This window comes from Lacerta agilis, chromosome 8 (assembly GCF_009819535.1).
Source record: "Lacerta agilis isolate rLacAgi1 chromosome 8, rLacAgi1.pri, whole genome shotgun sequence".
In the NCBI taxonomy this organism is placed as follows: Eukaryota; Metazoa; Chordata; class Lepidosauria; order Squamata; family Lacertidae; genus Lacerta; species Lacerta agilis.
This window is the reverse complement of record NC_046319.1, coordinates 51,612,674-51,631,860: the sequence shown is the minus strand read 5'-3', so window position 1 is coordinate 51,631,860 and position 19,187 is coordinate 51,612,674. Positions and strand designations below refer to the sequence as shown.

At 44.6% G+C, this 19,187-nt stretch overlaps 1 protein-coding gene across 1 annotated transcript; it reads left to right on the top strand.

Moving 5' to 3' along the window:
* The first annotated feature begins 2,160 nt into the window (after positions 1-2,160).
* On the top strand, positions 2,161-18,533 carry LOC117051236 (C-factor-like). The gene is made up of 7 exons (XM_033157437.1): positions 2,161-2,317; positions 2,348-2,549; positions 13,365-13,416; positions 15,576-15,763; positions 16,270-16,428; positions 17,051-17,161; positions 18,287-18,533. Exons 2-7 carry the CDS (start codon positions 2,403-2,405, stop codon positions 18,398-18,400), a joined length of 771 nt encoding a protein of 256 aa, XP_033013328.1. The 5' UTR covers positions 2,161-2,317; positions 2,348-2,402; the 3' UTR covers positions 18,401-18,533.
* Positions 18,534-19,187: the final 654 nt, after the last annotated feature.

Genomic DNA, 19,187 nt, shown 5'->3' with positions numbered 1-19,187 from the left:
GGATTTAGTTGAAAGATTCAGGGCACACAACAGAAAGTGCTTTTTCACGCAGTGAATAAACTGGAACTTGCTCCCATAGGAGGCAAAAATGAACACCAAAAGGATTAGACATGAAGGACACGGCTATTGATGGCTACTAGTTACGATAGCTAATGCCTCTGCATGCCAGGTACCAGAATCACAGGTTGAGGGTGTGCTGCTGTGTTATAACAGTGTTCTCCTCCGGTGAGTTGTAACATTATTTAGAATAAAGCTTCTCTACAGGCCAGATATTTGCATAGACAGATGACACAGAGTGCCTCAGTATTTGTATGAGAAATAAAACCATGCCATTTATGGAAAAAATGGTCATTTGAGCTCTGCCCTTCCCAGGTTCTATATCCCCCAACTCAACATGACCTGTATTTAATATCCTTATGCTAGGCATTACTTGAGTCTGACCAGTGGCTCATCCAAGTCACATCTCTTCCGCGCGCACACCCCAAACAAATTGATGCTGCAATGGCCTCAAGAGTGAGAATGCAAAGATCTATTTTCCAAAGATGGACCAGTAAACACCTGCAATCTCCGCAACTCCCAAATCTCTGGAGGAAGCATTTCTGAATCTGCAGATAACAGGTCAAGACTCTGCGCAAGATGGCACTTGAGGAGTAACAATGGGCTGGCAAGAGTAGTAGGACTGGACCCTGGATGAGGTGCAAATTGTCCAGGCACTTGTAGGGTTCCAAAAAGAAAGATCCGAGATGGAAAGAAGACAAAGTCCCTACCAGAGAGGAATGGCAAACCAAACTCTTGGGAGTACACCGAAATGGCAAAACTGTTTCCTGCTTGGCAGGGGGTTGGACTGGATGGCCCTTGTGGTCTCTTCCAACTCTATGATTCTATGACCGGAAAGCTCAGGAACCAAGAAGACAAAGACTTCAAATAAGAAAAAATATATATAATTAATTTAGGAGACCTCTATAAGCAGATGAAAGCATTAGCAGGATTTTAATAACACTTGTAGCAATTATTATGGACAATATGGAGAGATATAAAAAGATGGATTATGAAATAATATGCAGTTGAAAAGGTTGACAAAAGGACCCATGTAGGAAAGGGTGGGAAGTTTGGAGATCCAGATAAATCTCTAAATATAGATGTGTATTTTGTATTGTTATAATTCTACACTTGTAAAATCAAATAAAAAATTATTTCAAAAAGCAAAGCAAAAAAAAAGATCCAAGCCCCCCCAGCAAGGAGCTGTCTGCAGGACAATTAGTATCCCTATACCAGTGTTTTTCAACCTTTTTTGGGCAAAGGCACACTTGTTTCATGAAAAAAATCACGAGGCACACCACCATTAGAAAATGTTAAAAAAATTAACTCTGTGCCTATATTGACTATATATAAAGTAATTTTCCCATGGCACACCAGGCAACATCTCGCGGCACACTAGTGTGCCGCGGAACAGTGGTTGAAAAACACTGCCCTATACTGTATACATACTTCTAAAATTCCATGACAGGCTTGCTTTGTGCTGGATCCAAAGCTGGGACTAATGGAGAAGCAAAATCAGTTGGGCGTTAATGCAGTGAGCCCTACAATCTTATCCGCAGATTGTTGGTATGTGTAAATAAAACCGTATTTCCTAAAGGTACTCCAGTCTCTGTTGACCAAACTCTGGATAAGCGCCTGGAAACCCTGGAATCTCTCTCACCGCTCAGAGATTGGGGTGGCAAGTGGCAACACGATTTTTCAGCTTTAACTCTCTAATGCTGGCTGAAGTAGATTTATACAGGAATTTCAGGTTTTAATCCATTGGTCCTCTTTTTTTTTTTTAATCCCCCCGTCATTTCCCCACATGTGTTTTAGACCTCCGGCCGGTCCTGTGCCCTGCTTTTTAGAAACAGTACCTTTTATTGTGCTTTCTGTTTCAAGGATCATTGCTTCAAGCTACACGAGTATCTTACGGAAATGTGTGCTTGGGCCCCAGGACAGACACTCAACATTTTTCTCTTTTGGCTGAGTTTGCCACAATTTGGGGTTGTTTTCCATTCCAGAAACCCTTTAGTCCATAAGGATTTCTGCCGTATTTATGAACTAGGCTGCTTAGACTGCCATGCCTAACACATTCAGTATGCTGTGATTTCCTGCAGTCTCTCCTTTCAGCCCAAAACTTCCAGTGCGTGTTTGTTTACCCAGAGATTTCTGCCATGAGTCATAATTACAAAACGTAGCATCAACTCCCTTAACAAATCCCCGAACAAAAGCTGGTCTCCGTAGCAGTAAGTATAAATAGGCGGGGACCAGCAAGGGCAAACAGTACCAGCTCAAGTTTACTACCTGTAACTAGTACCAGCTCAAGTTTAAGTGCAGAGAAAATAGACAGCAAGAGGAGAGGGCCTGCATCCAAGTCAGTGATGTCTGGGAGCCATTTCCACAGCGTCCTGGTCACAGGAGCCAATCGGGGTATCGGGCTGGAACTGGTGAAGCAGCTCCTAGAACTACGAGAACCACCAAAATGGGTCTTCGCCACATGCAGGGATCCACATGGAGGAAGAATCCAGGTGAGACCGTAGGGGTGGGGAAGAGGTTAGTTTCAGTTAAATGCAAACGTACCTGCTTTGCACTTTCCAGAGTTATCCGTGAGCTGAGATGCAGCCACCTTTTTGGAATTCCCACTTAATGAGCTTCCCCAGCCACGTGCTATGGCAAAGCGTGCATATAATTGTGTAGAGCAGGGGAAAGCAACATACCAAAACACATTATATATGGGGAAATTGCTTTGCATAAATTGTGCATGTTAGAAGAAATCCACACTGAAATTATGATGAATTCTCATGAGGACTTTTAAAACAGAAAAATAGCAAACTGTTGAAATATGGGGCTCAGCTATACGGCTGCAAATAAAACGTTTGTAAATGTGTGGTAAAGTGAAATACACAATTGTGGTGGCCGTGAGCTACAGCAAATGCAATGCATTTTTCAAAACAATTTTTTAAAACGCATTTTCATGACATTTTTAACGTGTGTAGAGTCCACCATGGAGACCTAAAGATTGGGGGAAATGAGCAACTGAAATGGACAGATTCACTCATCCCCAACTTCAGAGATGACCTTTTAGGAAGTGACAGTTTTTCATGTCCGATTCCAGGCTGAGAGAGAGAAGAGATGTGCAAGAAAGTTAGTCCCACTCCATTCAGAAGTTCCATGGGGCGGTGGCTAAGAGAGAGGGGGCGTTCTTTGTAGCAGCCCCTGAGCTGTGGCATCCCCTCTCCACAGAAATGCCTCCATCACCTTCAGCTCTCATCGTGTGCGGAAGGCACGCACCTCTTGACCCTGGCCATTGACCCCTGAGATGTGTGTTTTTAGGACCCACCCTATTCTCTTTATTGTAAATTGTTTTTACCTCATTTTAAAATTATTATTATTGTCTTTAAGATTTATAAGCTGCCCTTCCTCCTAAAGAAGCCCAGGGCAACAAGCAGCAAGCTATATTTATTACAATAAAAAAAACCCACATTTAAAACATCTTAAAAACCATTCAAATACAGGTGCAGGCTGGGAAAGATCTCAGCTTAAAAGGCTTGTTTGACAGATTGTGTTTTTATTAAAATAAGATTGTGTTTTTCCATTGCTGCCACCTGCCTTGGAACCTTATGGAGACAGGTGGGTAAGAAATGTTGTTAATAATATGAATGATGATGATTATAATTAGCAAGCGTTTACCATCTTTTCTGGCTAAAACTGCCCAGCATTAGAAACAAAGGGAAAGCTCTCCCTTACACCCTGCATGAGAGGCAGGGAAGGGAAGATCTTCCAGAGAGGCAGGCTGGGAGAAGGTAAGCTCCCAGGTGAGAGCTGGGAGGGTCCACCACCTTTTGTGTGGAACAAGGGTTAAGATGCACCTCTGTGTCTCCACCCTTCTTTGTCCCATCCTTCCTTTTGTGTGTTTGTCTTGTTTTGTTTTCTCCTTTCTTTTCTGTTTTCATTTAGATTAGGTTGGCTTTTTTTGTTTTTAAGAGAAAGCTCTCCATTATTTTATCCTTTATGTTCCAAATGCTCAATCTGAGAGAGAATCCACATTTTCTGGTTTCCGTTACTGGTCACCCTGTTCCTCTTTCTTTTGTTCCTATACAGTGGTACCTCGGGTTACATACGCTTCAGGTTACATACTCCGCTAACCCAGAAATAACGCTTCAGGTTAAGAACTTTGCTTCAGGATAAGAACAGAAATCGTGCTCTGGTAGTGCAGCGGCAGTGGGAGGCCCCATTAGCTAAAGTGGTGCTTCGGGTTAAAAACAGTTTCAGGTTAAGAACGGACCTCTGGAACGAATTAAGTACTTAACCAGAAGTACCACTGTATTTGCCTTGTGGGGGTTGGCAGGGGACGGAATGCCTTCTTAACATTTTGTTTAGTGCGAGTTTCCATAGTTCTCATTTAGCGTACAATTCTTTCCGGGGGGGGGGAGAAGGAGAGGGAGACCAGGGTTCAAACCCCATTTGGCCATGAAGCTCACTGGGTGCCCTTGAGCCAGCCACTGCCTCTCTCCGCCTGACCTCACACAGTTGTTGTGGGAATTAAATGAGGGGGAGAACAATGTACACATCACCTCAAGCTCCTTAAAGGAAAAAGGTGGGCTATAAATGCAATTAATAATAACAGCCATGTACGTCCGTTCACAGGTTACACCAGAAGTCCGTGAGGTCCTTGGGGGCCTGGCACTTACTCAGTATCTGCAGAGTTGTATGTCTGCTGTGATTCTGCAGCAGCACAAAAAAACAAGGTTATTGAGACTCTCACCTTTCTGACTCTTGTGGCTGCGAAAAAAAACTGTGAAGCCAGTCAATGCCTGCTAAAATCTCAGAAGGCAGAGGCTGAGTAACACTGAGCAGTCTGGAGTGGCCCATATAACTCAAACTGAAGAGGGAGAGTTTTAATTTTCTAGTTTATAAGTTTATAAGTCTGTTTGTAACCAAGCTTTCTTGGTTAGCTTTCTCTCTCTCTCTGTATAACTTGAAAAAAAAAAGTTTTTAGCTAAGAGCTTGTCTGCTAATGCATTCTTTACTGACATACTGTTAATCCAGAAGCGGGCAGCTAAGGGAGGGGGCTTCCTCCCCCTTTCTCCTCCTCTCTCTCCTCTCCCTTATCTATTTCTTACCTGGCTCTGAGTAGAACGAGGAGGCCCCCCTGAATAACTGGAGCTTTCAGTTATTCTGTGAAAGTCAGTATACAGACGCAAGCTTTTTTCTGAATAGGAGTTTTTCAACTTACTCTGGAGTTCTCAGTTTTCTGAGCTGAAAGTCAGTCTTTTAACTGATATTTAGACGGAAAGCCTTCTCTGAATAACTGGAGTTCTGGAAGCCTCCCCTGGATAGTTTGATCTTCTTTCTTCTATGTAAGTTTTACCTTCTTCTCTATGCAACTAACCTTCTTCTCTATGCTTTTACCTTCTTCTCTATGCAATTAAGTCCTTTTAACTGATCTTCCTTTTTCTCCCTTTTAAGTCTTTTAAACTGATATTCTTTGTCTCTCTCTCTAATGCTTTTTAAGTTCTTTTATTTGACATGTAGCTTCTACTGATGTGTAGCATTCCTAGCCTCTCTATAAATAGTATTTAGACTTTACCTGAGTTTGTAAAACTTTGGCTTTTGTCTGTAGCCCCTTTTATTTGATACTATTTGCCTGGCTTTTATTTGATACTATTTGCATGGCCTTTTTAATATTTCTATGTTATTGGCATAATATTTAGCTTTTACTGTAAGCTCTGTCTTTGTGCTACTTGCTCTTAGTGCATACCTCTCTGGCATATCATTAATCAATGAAAAGCGCCCCTTCCCTGGAGCGCCCCTTCCCTGGATGGCACAGGAATTCCTGGCCGAGGGATGTGAGAGTTGCCAGATAGCCAGAGACAGGATAATTCTTAGGGAAAGGCGGGAGGTACCAGGGGCAGCCAGGGGCTGCTTAACCCCCACTTTGAGATAAGAGTGTGAGACAGGAATTTTCACCCAATAATGAACTCAAGGCTGAAACCCTTTAAGTAAAAGCTTTTCTGTAACCTGTTTAGATGAAACCTTTTCTGATAGATATGAACCTTGATTAGTAGTGCATTCCTTACTGGCATATTAAGCCAGGAAAGGAATAGATCAAGAGGGGCCCACTCAAGGAGACAGGCAGGCACCAGGAACGAACTCAACCTAAGTGACCTTTTGGCCTAAAGATAAGATTGTAAGAACAGGAATTTTCAAGGATGGTACTAATGGTGTGACGTGCAAGAAGCAGATTCCTGGGGAGGGGGAAAGAGGGGTTTGAAGATTATATAAACTGTATGCAACTGATGCTCGGGGCAGTTCGCTGTGAATTATCACGCGGGTGCCTTCCTGCCATTCTAAATGACAGGAATAAAAACTCTTTCTCTATTTCAAATCCTCAGTGTCTTTTTTTGACTCCTTCCTCCCTCACCCCCCCGGGTGCAACAAAGAACCCAAGGTTAACGGAAAGGCCTGCAATAAGGCTACATTTTCCTGGGGGCTCTTTTCCGGGATTTGGCGTTCCCCGGGGTTGAGGGACTAGGTCTGAGGCATCTCTGCAAGGCGAACAGCTCAGTTCGGCTTGGCGCTCCTGCGCGCACCTACCAGTTTGTAGGAGGAGCCAGCCACTCCGTTCTTGAGTGGAGACGCTGCAAGAGATGAGAGAAAGAGAGCGGCCGCACGGGGGGAAATCTGGAGGGAAAAGGTAAGCTCCAGAGGTTGGGAGGTACAGGGCTTGATCAACCCCGCAAAGGCAGTGAGCAATGAGTGCCGCCTTTAACCTGGCAGTGAGCACATGGCGTGCCGCCAGGGCCAGCAGTGAGCAGCAAATGCCGCTGGTTTTTGGGAAGAAGGGAATAGAGGGGAGGTTTACTTTGTTCAAGTGAATGGGTGTATGGGGACACTCCAATGAATGGTTTGAGTGAATGAGACGCTAGGACTCAGAGTCACTGGCAAGGCAAAATGTTTGTCTTTAATGTGAATGTTGGCGTGAGAGAAATTTGGTTAGGTGGGGGGAGTGTCCCAGGTCAATTGAAATTTTTGTTGCTGTGTAAAAATTTATGATTTGTAATAATGTTATGATGTTGTGAATTTCCTCTTGTGTGTGTATGTGCCTGTCTGTGTCTCAAAGATGCCATGCTGTGTGATTTTGTATGAGTCTGTCTGTGTCTGCAGTGATGCCACAAGAGGCTGTTTTGACTGCTAATCCAGTATGCCTTGTGAAATGAATTTTTTTATGTGTGGGTCTGTGCGGGTTTCTAGGAGAATAGCCTATCTGGGTGAATTTCTGTTGCCTCTGTTTGAAGGTTCCAGTGAAAAACTGGGACGGGAGAGATTATTTCCATGCTTTCTTTCCAAGTGTTATCCTTGGAGAGAAGGGAAATTTTTTACTCCAGTTGTCTAGCAGACAGGGACTGCCTGACCTCTCCTCCTCCTTCCCTCTCAATGTGTGTGTGAGTGAGTGGGGGTGCAGGTGGCACCCGCCTTTCCTCCTATTTCTTCCAGATCTCTGTGAATGATTATGTCTCCTTATTGCTTTTTGCAAAAATTATGAAGGTTTCTTTTCTGTTTGAGGCTTGCATTTCATTCAGAACAGGGGGTGCAGAGGGCAGCCCCAAGCGTGTGGCATTAAGTAAGTGAAAAGGGAGGGCTGCCACCTCCTTAGAGAGTGTGTGAATAGAACTGTGTGTCCCCAAAGCAAGCAGTATACCTGCTTGTTCCCGCATCCCCATCAAATTCCCAGACCCTGCCTTGGAAGGGGGAAGAGCTACGGGCTGCCAGGCTATCTGTGTGCACGTTGTTGTGGGAGCATGGTCTTTGAAACCTCCACGACAACTTACACCTTCTGGTTGTGTGTTTCTTTGACTTTGGAAGCAAGTTGCACCTGTTTACCTATTGTGTTGTGTTTCTCATTTCTAGTTTTTATTTTGTCATGAAGCCCCTCTTACATAACAATCTAAGCAAGAGGGAAGAAGAAGAAGGGGGGCCTCACAACCCCTCCAATAATTAGTGATCACTCATACTGTGTTTGTGCCAGCAGGAATTAGCCAAAAGGGGGCTAAGTTGCTGCAGGCTCTGTGTGTTTGTGTGTGGGTTTGTTTGTTTGTTTTTCCTTTCTCTCTTTGCCTCAACACAACTGTGTTTTGTGTCGAAGACAGAACTTTGGGTCCCAGTGAAGGGCTGGGATAGAGGAGAGAAGATTTATTTTCATTAAAGTCAACCCTCTTGCAAAGCTCTATCTCTGTGTATGAAGGGGGGTTGGCTTTCCCCAATCTTTTCCTTTTTTTATCCTTGTAAGTTGACCTTTGTCTTGTCCCTTGGCTTTTCTTGTAGGAATTTGATATGCGGCTGCACAACGGCAGCTTTCTCAGGTGGATTTGAAATTGACGTGTGTCTGCACAGTGACAGTCCCTTTGTATATGTTTTGTTTTTATGTCCTCCTGCTTCCTTTCGAGGAATCTGTTTGAACCTAGGGTTGGGTGAGTGTGTTTTATAAACTGTTTGTATGCCAAGGCTTGTATATTCAATAGAACGGGCTGTAAAAGTCTATTTTTCTGCAAGGTTTAGGTGAATGTGAGTGTGTTTTGCATTAAAAGGAGGGCTGTTTGTTTGTTTGTTTGTTTTTGAAGCTAATACAGTCCTTGTTTGTTTCTTAATTGACATTTGTTAAGTAATAAAGGAGTAACGTGCTCGCTAAAGGAATGTGGCAGGGAGATCGCCACAATCTCTAATAAAAGCTTGCTAGCAGGAATGGAAAGGAAGGGGAGCGGGGGGAAACAGAAAAGCCTCATTTTTTTAAAAAAAAAAGTAAAAGCCTCATTTTTAAAGAGCAAAATTTTTCCTCTTCACAGCAGCAAACCATGGAAGGGAATTGGCTCTCCCACCGGCTTGAGGGGAGGTGATATGTCTTCTAAGCAGGCTGATGATCTTCACTAAAGGTTGATTAGAGGAAAAGTTTTATTTTATATCCCAGGTCTTAAGTTTATCTAGGAAGTTTTTGAAGATATAGTATGTGGAATAAAGAAAAAAAAGGAATGTTAAAAGCAGAATAGGAAGGGCTCGTGGCAAGCAGTAATTGCTACAGGAGCCCTGACACTGTGAGGATTTGGGAAATTTTGAACCTCAGGAGAAAAGGGGGCAGAAATTTGGAATGATAGGAAAAAAAAAATGATGATGGCAAAGAGAATGTGTGTACACATTGAAGGCAATATTTATCTCCTACAGATTTGAAGTGTGCTTCACCACCCGCCGTGCCCAGGTTGCAGAGCACATCTCAGGGGTGACTCCATCGCCCAAACAAGGCACCATGGAGAGGAGCTGGTGGCCTGGCAAGGAGTTGGCGGCCCACCAAGCTGCCGCTGTGGAAGCATGGGACGATGAGAGGAGCCTGGAGATGGCTCTAATATTTCAGAGGTGGTAAGATGTAGCAAATCCTTCAAAGACTGTTTTAAATAGACAGGGGCTCTCCCTATTGCCCTGTCCATAATTCCTTGTAACCTAAAAGAACCCTGAAAATTGTCACCCTTTGAATGAGCACATCGAGGTTTTAATTCCATTGTCCAAATGAAACATTTTTTTGTGTGTGGAGTTGGCAACCTTGCTAAGCTGGCTACCACGCAGCGTGAGATGATGAGAGTGACCTATTGATGGCTCTGAAGCGAAATAAATAGGCCAAGTTCTGTCTGGCAACCCAAGTCTGTCAGACTTGTTCCCTACTGCCCTGTTTGCAGATCCCACCCTAAGTTCTCCTGAGGGTCAACAATGGGCTGGTGGTTTCGGGAGACATGCATATGTCACAAAGTGCAGTCTCTCTCCCCCATGTTTTGTTTTTTATTGAAGAGTGGGTAATAATGTCCCTGGGCGGGATTTGCAGATTCTCATTGCTCATACAGGCGGATTGTACCAAAATCCAGCTGGGCATGATTCAGGTGTAAAGCAGATTTCTGAGTAATTGTATAAACCTGTCATCCACAGGTGATGGAGGCATTGTGTCTTAGCTGACACGGACTCTCCAGTCTGTTTGGATGCAGGCAAACAGAAGAGGAGGGAAAGTTAATCTCTGATATTGCTGTTGGAACCATAATATAATTGGGATGGGAAATGGATCTTATCTGGGAGAGATTGTATCTTTCTGTTCCTTGATATCAGCAGAGTTTTATGCTAAACTGGGCTGAATAATAATAATAATAATAATAATAATAATAATAATAATAATAATAATAGAATGTTACCTTTCAGTGTATGGATATTTGTCTAAAGAAGGTATCAACTATTATAAAATATGGTATTATGGAATGGAATCAATCCCCTGTGGGATGACTGAAGGGTTAACGTATGGATAAGAATATATAACTTATATGTTTATATATCAATCTCATTTGCAGGAGTGGGAGTTATTAATGCTATGGGTTTAAAAGTTCTGGATTAACTGGCATTTTTAGGTGGTCATCTTGAAATGATAAATTTTGCAGGAAGCTGGTGTGTTGATTCAAGATATAAAGGTTATAATAAAATATTATCTAATCAATATGATTAGTCAGGAGCAATAGACATTAAGGGCAAGATCTACCCTACTGCACATCTATGAAGATTGGAATGTGATATTCAAGTGGAAGTGCTGAAGGTATTAACAGATAGAAGACATATTATCTTGAATATCAATATAGATGGGAAATGGCTAAAAATATGTGGTATTGTGTATTTGTTTATATTTGTGTGTATTCTAAGTTTAGAGTGTTTGCATAGATTGGGAAAATGAACCAAATTATTTCCCTGGGCCAAAGAGTAGACCATGTAAGATCAAGGGGTGGAGCTATGGGATAATCATTGCGGAAGAACATTGTATTTCGAGGAGATAGTGATCTGACATGGTCAGCTTTACCTTGTGAGTGTATGGGAGGCCATCCTTATTTGTTTAGGGTATTCTAGCTTACCTCAAACAGGTAGAAGGACTGAGGTGTGGCCATTATCGATCGTACCCTCCAAGTGCAGATATTATCTCTGTCACGTGTCTTCTATTCTTTTAACAGGAAAACCCTCTAATGCACGCCGTGTAGTTTTGATAAGCCAGTTTATCCCTATGCAGCGGCTCTGAAATCTAAGTGGATGAGGTGTCTCCCTGCTCATGCAGAAAGTGAATCTGCCGCAGTGTGCCGGAATATCCCTAGAAGCTGAAGATCCAGAGAAACCCTGTCTCTGACCCCACCGGGAGTGGGTCAGAGCACGGTCTCCAGAGGCAACAAAGGCCTGCTGCCAATGCACCGGGAGCCATTGGCCCTGCGCACGCCTATAGAAGAAAGGGAAGAAAAGAACACTGAATGGGAGGACCGGACGATTGTATTGCCTTAATTTGTGTTGACCAGTTACAGATAGGTTAACCAATCTAGGATGATTCAGGGGTATTTTCATTATATTAGAAAGTCCCCTTGCTGTTTTATTGCTTTTACGCTTCTGTATTCCCTGCTTAATGCAATGCGTGCATATAATGATTCACAAAGTTGTGTCACAGATTCTACAGCCTATTGCCCTTGCTAGAGAATATCGGTCATTTCCCAAGGACGAGCCGTAAGGCTGTCCAAAAGAAGAGGAGGGAATGAAGAGGGAGAGTTTTAATTTTCTAGTTTATAAGTTTATAAGTCTGTTTGTAACCAAGCTTTCTTGGTTAGCTTTCTCTCTCTCTCTGTATAACTTGAAAAAAAAAAGTTTTTAGCTAAGAGCTTGTCTGCTAATGCATTCTTTACTGACATACTGTTAATCCAGAAGCGGGCAGCTAAGGGAGGGGGCTTCCTCCCCCTTTCTCCTCCTCCTCTCTCTCCTCTCCCTTATCTATTTCTTACCTGGCTCTGAGTAGAACGAGGAGGCCCCCCTGAATAACTGGAGCTTTCAGTTATTCTGTGAAAGTCAGTATACAGACGCAAGCTTTTTTCTGAATAGGAGTTTTTCAACTTACTCTGGAGTTCTCAGTTTTCTGAGCTGAAAGTCAGTCTTTTAACTGATATTTAGACGGAAAGCCTTCTCTGAATAACTGGAGTTCTGGAAGCCTCCCCTGGATAGTTTGATCTTCTTTCTTCTATGTAAGTTTTACCTTCTTCTCTATGCAACTAACCTTCTTCTCTATGCTTTTACCTTCTTCTCTATGCAATTAAGTCCTTTTAACTGATCTTCCTTTTTCTCCCTTTTAAGTCTTTTAAACTGATATTCTTTGTCTCTCTCTCTAATGCTTTTTAAGTTCTTTTATTTGACATGTAGCTTCTACTGATGTGTAGCATTCCTAGCCTCTCTATAAATAGTATTTAGACTTTACCTGAGTTTGTAAAACTTTGGCTTTTGTCTGTAGCCCCTTTTATTTGATACTATTTGCCTGGCTTTTATTTGATACTATTTGCATGGCCTTTTTAATATTTCTATGTTATTGGCATAATATTTAGCTTTTACTGTAAGCTCTGTCTTTGTGCTACTTGCTCTTAGTGCATACCTCTCTGGCATATCATTAATCAATGAAAAGCGCCCCTTCCCTGGAGCGCCCCTTCCCTGGATGGCACAGGAATTCCTGGCCGAGGGATGTGAGAGTTGCCAGATAGCCAGAGACAGGATAATTCTTAGGGAAAGGCGGGAGGTACCAGGGGCAGCCAGGGGCTGCTTAACCCCCACTTTGAGATAAGAGTGTGAGACAGGAATTTTCACCCAATAATGAACTCAAGGCTGAAACCCTTTAAGTAAAAGCTTTTCTGTAACCTGTTTAGATGAAACCTTTTCTGATAGATATGAACCTTGATTAGTAGTGCATTCCTTACTGGCATATTAAGCCAGGAAAGGAATAGATCAAGAGGGGCCCACTCAAGGAGACAGGCAGGCACCAGGAACGAACTCAACCTAAGTGACCTTTTGGCCTAAAGATAAGATTGTAAGAACAGGAATTTTCAAGGATGGTACTAATGGTGTGACGTGCAAGAAGCAGATTCCTGGGGAGGGGGAAAGAGGGGTTTGAAGATTATATAAACTGTATGCAACTGATGCTCGGGGCAGTTCGCTGTGAATTATCACGCGGGTGCCTTCCTGCCATTCTAAATGACAGGAATAAAAACTCTTTCTCTATTTCAAATCCTCAGTGTCTTTTTTTGACTCCTTCCTCCCTCACCCCCCCGGGTGCAACAAAGAACCCAAGGTTAACGGAAAGGCCTGCAATAAGGCTACAAAACGAAACCAAAACAATTTGTGCAAAATAAGGGGAATTATGCAAACTTGTTCGGGCCTCAGACTTTTCTGGGTCCACCATTTGACATTTTTAGGGCAGCAATGAGGCAGCCTTGAGGGGGTTTGTTTCGCGCGTGACCCCCTTTTTCTCCTTTTAGGAACTGAGATCGCTGGCTTCTAAACATCCCGGCCTCGTGATTCTGCAGCTGGGTATGACTTTCGCTTTATTTATTTTCTTCTATTCCGTTTCAGTTCTTTAATCTTAGAACTGCAGAAACCAACATGCCCTGTGGCTCCATTTAGGGTGGATAGCTGAACATTCATTTATTAAGTGCCTCCTGTCACAATGCGTTAGTTGTGCTCCAGGCAGAATCCTCACATCTCTTTGCTCTGTTCATTTTGACTTATTCAGGGTGGCCTCTTGCAGAGGTGGGGCAAGGTCATTTCTACTCACTCAGGTACTCAAGGTAGATCAGTCTCCCTCAACCTGTGATCCTCCACTTGTTTTGGACTACAACTCCTATCTGCACGGTACATTGAAAGCACTACAGTACTTTAGCCATGGCTTCCTCCAAGGAATCCTGGGAACCGTAGTTTGTTAAGGGTATTGGGAGTTGGTAGGCAAGACTCCTCTTCTCACAGAGCTACAGTTCCCAGAGTGGGTTAACAATCCATCCCACTTCTTGAAGACTCTGGGAACTATAGCACTGTAACAAATTATGGTTCACAGTGGTATCATAGTGCTTTAAATGTATCATGCAAATAGGGCATTTAGCAAGTTTTTCAATAAATGAAAGTAGGATTATTTGCCGGGCCCACACATGTATCTTAAAGAGGATTATAAAGTTTGTGCCAGTTAACTATCACTCCCAGATTAACTGAGTGGCTTCCGTACAAAAGGCTGTAGCTGTTCTGGCAGGCCTGCATTACAATGCTCAGGGTGGTGGCTGTTTTTTTTAAAGCACAGTATAGTTGGTCTCTGAATCCCCACCATTCATCTTCCTGGGAGTAGTATTAGGTTTGTTTGCATTAGCTGAACGTTGAAAGATTCAGGGCACACAACAGATGCATGTGAATTCATGCAGTTCATAAACAGGAGGCAAAGATGGCTACCATCTTTGCTTTTCCACATGGAATTGTTTTTAGTTGTTTATATATATGGAATTCCTTACATATGGAAATGGTGTTTTTTAAACGTATTGTCATTGCTTTTATTGTTCATGTTTTTAACTATGAAATCACTTTGAGGTTTGTGGCTGTGATTCCCAGACCTAAATCTGATATCAGGAATCACAAGACAGAGAAACCAGTAGGAGAACACTTCAATCTCCCAGGACATTCTATAAAAGATCTCAAAGTAGCTGTCTTAATACAAAGGAATTTCAGAAATAGACTGGAAAGAGAAGTGGCTGAATTGCAACTAATCACCAAACTTAAAACCATGGGGAAACCTGGTCTGAACAAAGAAATTGGATTCTTATCTCATTATACATGACAAAGCTATCTTTAGCCATCTCACCCCTTGCCTTTCCCTGTAAGACCAACTGCAACAGGTTTTCCACACCTATCAGCTGATCACCCATTCCCACCACCCTTCTGAGTAATACCCCTCCCCACTCCCTCACTATATTTAAGGGTCTGGTGACTTCCGTTTCAGTGTATCTGAAGAAGTGTGCATGCACACGAAAGCTCATACCAAGAACAAACTTAGTTGGTCTCTAAGGTGCTACTGGAAGGAATTTTTTATTTTATTTTGTATCATCATCATTATTACCCTGCCCATCTAGATGGGTTGCCCCAGCCACTCTGGGCGGCTTCCAACACATATAAAAACATAATAAAACGTCAAACATTTAAAACTTCCCAATACAGGGCTGCCTTCAGATGCCTTCTAAAAGTCATATAGTTACTTATCTTCTTGACATCCGATGGGAGGGTGTTCCACAGGGAGGGTGCCACTACTGAGAAGGCCCTCTGTCTGGTTCCCTGTAGCTTCACTTCTCATAGGGAGTGAACTGCCAGAAGGGCCTTGGAGCTGGATCTCAGTGTCCAGGCTGAACGACAGGAGAGGAGATGCTCCAGGTATACAAAGGATTGTCTGTGGTTGGTGGGCAGAGGCTCTTGCCTTGAGGAGAGAACCCTTTCTCAGTCTTGATGGGGATAGGGCTGAGGAGGATGAGGTAAATAACAAATGTGACCAAACCCATGGAGAACAGCTGTAGCTCTTTGCCATGCAGATGGTCCCAAGTTGAGTTTCCCGGGCCCAGCTTTTCCAGGTTGTCCTGGGAAAGTCTCCTCTCTGAAGCCCTGGAAAGCTATAAAGGGGAAGAAGGTGTTTCCATGACAAATCCTGTGCCCTCTTTCCACAGAGTCCACGGATGAGGCTAGCATCAAGGCTGCTGCGAAGGAAGCTGAGGTCCACCTGGCTGGAAGTGGACTAAATCTGCTGATCAACAATGCGGGCGTCATGCCCCCAAGCACCCTGGAGTCGGTGACCAAAGAAGATATGCTGAGCGTCTACTGTATCAATGTCATTGGCCCAATGCTGGTGACAAAGGTAGAGCTTATCCTCATACTTTGCTAGAGGTGGCATCCATTGTTCTGGGCAAAGAAGGGAGCAGCAGGTGAAAGGAGATGTTAAAAGGCTCCCACAACTTTAACGGAAAGCTTTCCCTGCTTATTTCCTTACACTGAACTCCCTGAGACAGTTACAGGTGGGTAGCCGTGTTGGTCTGCCATAGTCAAAACAAAATCGAAAATTCTTTCTAGTAGCACCTTAGAGACCAACTGAGTTTGTTCCTGGTATGAAGAAGTGTGCATGCACACGAAAGCTCATACCAGGAACAAACTCAGTTGGTCTCTAAGGTGCTACTAGAAAGAATTTTCGATTTTGTTTTCCCTGAGACAGGGGCTTGTCTTCCTAATACCCTGCAAAGCACCCGTCACACTCATAACATATTGACCAAGACAGAGAGGGGGCCAGCCAAGGAGAAGTGGGGCACCAAGGATGGAGGGCCTGGGAAGGGGGACAAAGGGACTGCCCACGTCTGTCTTCCTTTGCAGGCATTTCTGCCCATGCTGAAGACGGCTGCTAAGAGGAGCAGCAGGAAGGGGCTGAGCTGCAGCAGGGCTGCCATCATCAACGTCTCCACCATCGGCAGCTCAATCGGGACGCCCCCTCCTATGGTCATGTTCCCCGTCATTGCTTACCGCTGCAGCAAGGTAACATGGGCAGCACAGCCTCTCTCGCCTGCCTGCATCTTGGCCAATCTGCAAAGCGGGCAGGTTCAGCAACAGGGAGTGTGGCCAGGGACAGCTGCCGCTGACATCACTGTGGCCTCCTGGGAGGGGTGAATTTATAGTGCATAATCCAGCACTGACCACAGCCCTTGTTGCACATAGTTAGGAATTGGCTCTGTTGTAAGAATTTAAGGTTTTTTATTTCTACATATAATATATATAATATAAATTATATAAATTATATATATTTTATAACAGCTCCCACAAGGTGCAGTGTGATGGCCACCAACCAAGAAGGCTTCAAAAGAGGATTGGATGAATGGGTGGAGGAGGGCGGAGGGCGGAGCTACCTGTGGCTGCTAGCCACAATGGCTATGTATTGTCTCCAGCGATGAAGGCAACATGCCTCTCTTGGCAGCTGACAATCCCAAGGGAGAGAACCGTTGGCCGTAGGCCCAGCTTGTGGGCTCCCCGTTGGAGCATCTGGTTGGCCACTGTGGCAAAGAGGATGCTGGACCAGATGGGCCGCCGGCCTGATCCAGCTGTGTGACTCGCTAGTTTACCCTGTAACCTCCACAGTGCGGCTGCTTCTGTCTTTCTTCAGACAGCGCTGAACATGCTCACGCGGTGCCAGGCGCTGGAGTACAAGGATGACGGGATCCTTTGCGCTGCACTTCACCCAGGATGGGTGAAGACGGAACTGGGAACAGACAAGGTAGGGGCAAAATCGCAACTGGTCATTAGACCAGGGTGTGGTAAAGGAGCGGAGGAGGAGCAAGAAGCACAGCTTGCAAACCTCTTGACTAACTAGAGCAGGGTTTCCCATCGATTTTGGGCCACCACCCCGTTTGTTCCATAAACTCATCCCCAGGGGCCCTTACCCTACCAAAAGCCGAAATAGTGGTTTGCATGGCCAACCAAAGATAGTAACACAATAAAACTCATAGTAATAATTGCACATTTAGTCAAAATCCAATTAAAACTATTTAGTTTAATTAATTCCCCAAAATGGATGAACTTGATTCAGTCATACCGGCTTTTCAGAGTCTGATAATTCGTACACCCACCCCCCACCCCCCAGGCAGTGGTTTTCAACCAGTGTGCTGTGGCACCCTGGGGTGCCTTGAATGATGGTAAGGGATGCCACGGGCAATACTGGCCTCTGTCCCTCTTTCCTTCCCTCTCTCCTCTGATGCCCTCTTGTTTTTCAGCCGTGGGCCAGTCCACTGTCCCTCAGACCATATGGGGGGGGGATGAACAAATTCCTATGCCCCACAAATAACCCAGAGATGCATTTTAAATAAAAGGACACATTCTACTCATGTAAAAACACTGATTCCTGGACCATCCGCAGGCCGGATTTAGAAGGCGATTGGGCCGTATCCGGCCCACGGGCCCTGGGCCTTGAACCAATACCCAGAATGTGGCCTTTTTCATCCAGGTTGCCAGGAAGGAGGTGGCTGGGGTCTTTCCCCTGCAGAATAGTCTCCATTCTTGGGACTTTCTGGCATTTCCTCCACTTGGCCCTGCTCAGAAGCGAAACTTATCCAGCCCTGTGGAAGGTTGGTTCCTGGCAATCTGAAGCCTTTAGCAGCCATGGCCCCCACCCAGGTCTTCCTGTGATAATTGCTTTTATTAATAAACTGTTTCCCCATAGCTATGCTCAAAGCGGCAAAGAAACTGCCAGCAGAGCATCCATAAAATAGATGCTTCTGCAGCTCAAGGTGTCTGGAAACACCTGGTGCCCCCACCTTTCCATTCCCAAGTAGCCCAAGTCTGGTGTCCTCGTGGCAGGTTTTGGTTTGGATTTTCAGTGCAAAAACATGTTTGCACAACGCAGGCGGAACTGACGGTGCAAGAGAGTGTGCAGGGGATCATCCAAGTGCTTTCCAGCCTCTGCGAAGAGCAAAATAGCCGACTGGTGGACTGGAAGGGGAGGATTGTGCCCTGGTGAAGCCAGCAGCCAAAGAGGGATCTCTCCTGGTGGATGTGTCCGTGTGTCCCAACCCAGGTCAGCTACAAGTATTGTGGTTGCATCTAGCTGCCATGACAGCACTTACAAGAAATAAATCACATGGATTTCATAACCTGTCCTGGTCTTCCGTCATTTCTTGCTAGCCATAAAAATGCACCAGAGAAGCAACAGAAACTGAAACACACTGAATAGCTGTCAGGGCTGGAGTCAGGTAATAAAACAGCAAATCACCCGAGGCCAGTGAACTCTTTATTCAAGGAAACAAACCACATCTCAGGCCTAGTGGTCTCAGCAACTCTTTCCAGGTCTTGCCCCAAGGAAGCAGTTGTGAGGACTGATGGTCCCCGTCTTCACCCCACTCCCTAAGGCTCTTCCCCGTTCCTTCCCCAGTAGCTTCTTTGCCTTCTTGTCTCTCATTTCTGTGTGTGTTCCGGGAGACCAGGGTGGAGGGGCGCTGGACACAGCAGGAGGGGAAGACTTCTTCCACAGCCTGCCTACACTCAGTCTCGGAATCTGCACTGCTCTCTGCCACAGCCTCTTCCTGCTCACTAAACCCTGTTGCCTCGTATGCTCCCACCACCACCTCCTCCCAGTCTGCTCCTTCCCCCATTGACCCCACTCAGCATTCTCCCATCACCAGTCCCTGGGCTCTGAGCCTTCATCCCCTTGGGAATCCCTGCCTGGTGCCTCCCCTGACTCCTCTGCATCCAGCCAGTCCGTGACAATAGGCAAGGGAGTAGGGATAGGAAAAAGGGGTGGCTGTGGG

Bases quoted from the DNA above. Each gene is read 5' to 3' on its own strand.
- LOC117051236 (XM_033157437.1), top strand. From the start codon at position 2,403: ATGTCTGGGAGCCATTTCCACAGCGTCCTGGTCACAGGAGCCAATCGG. The intron at 2,550-13,364 runs GTGAGACCGTAG...TTCTCCTTTTAG, and splicing joins CACATGGAGGAAGAATCCAG to GAACTGAGATCGCTGGCTTC. The intron at 15,764-16,269 runs GTAGAGCTTATC...CTTCCTTTGCAG, and splicing joins GCCCAATGCTGGTGACAAAG to GCATTTCTGCCCATGCTGAA.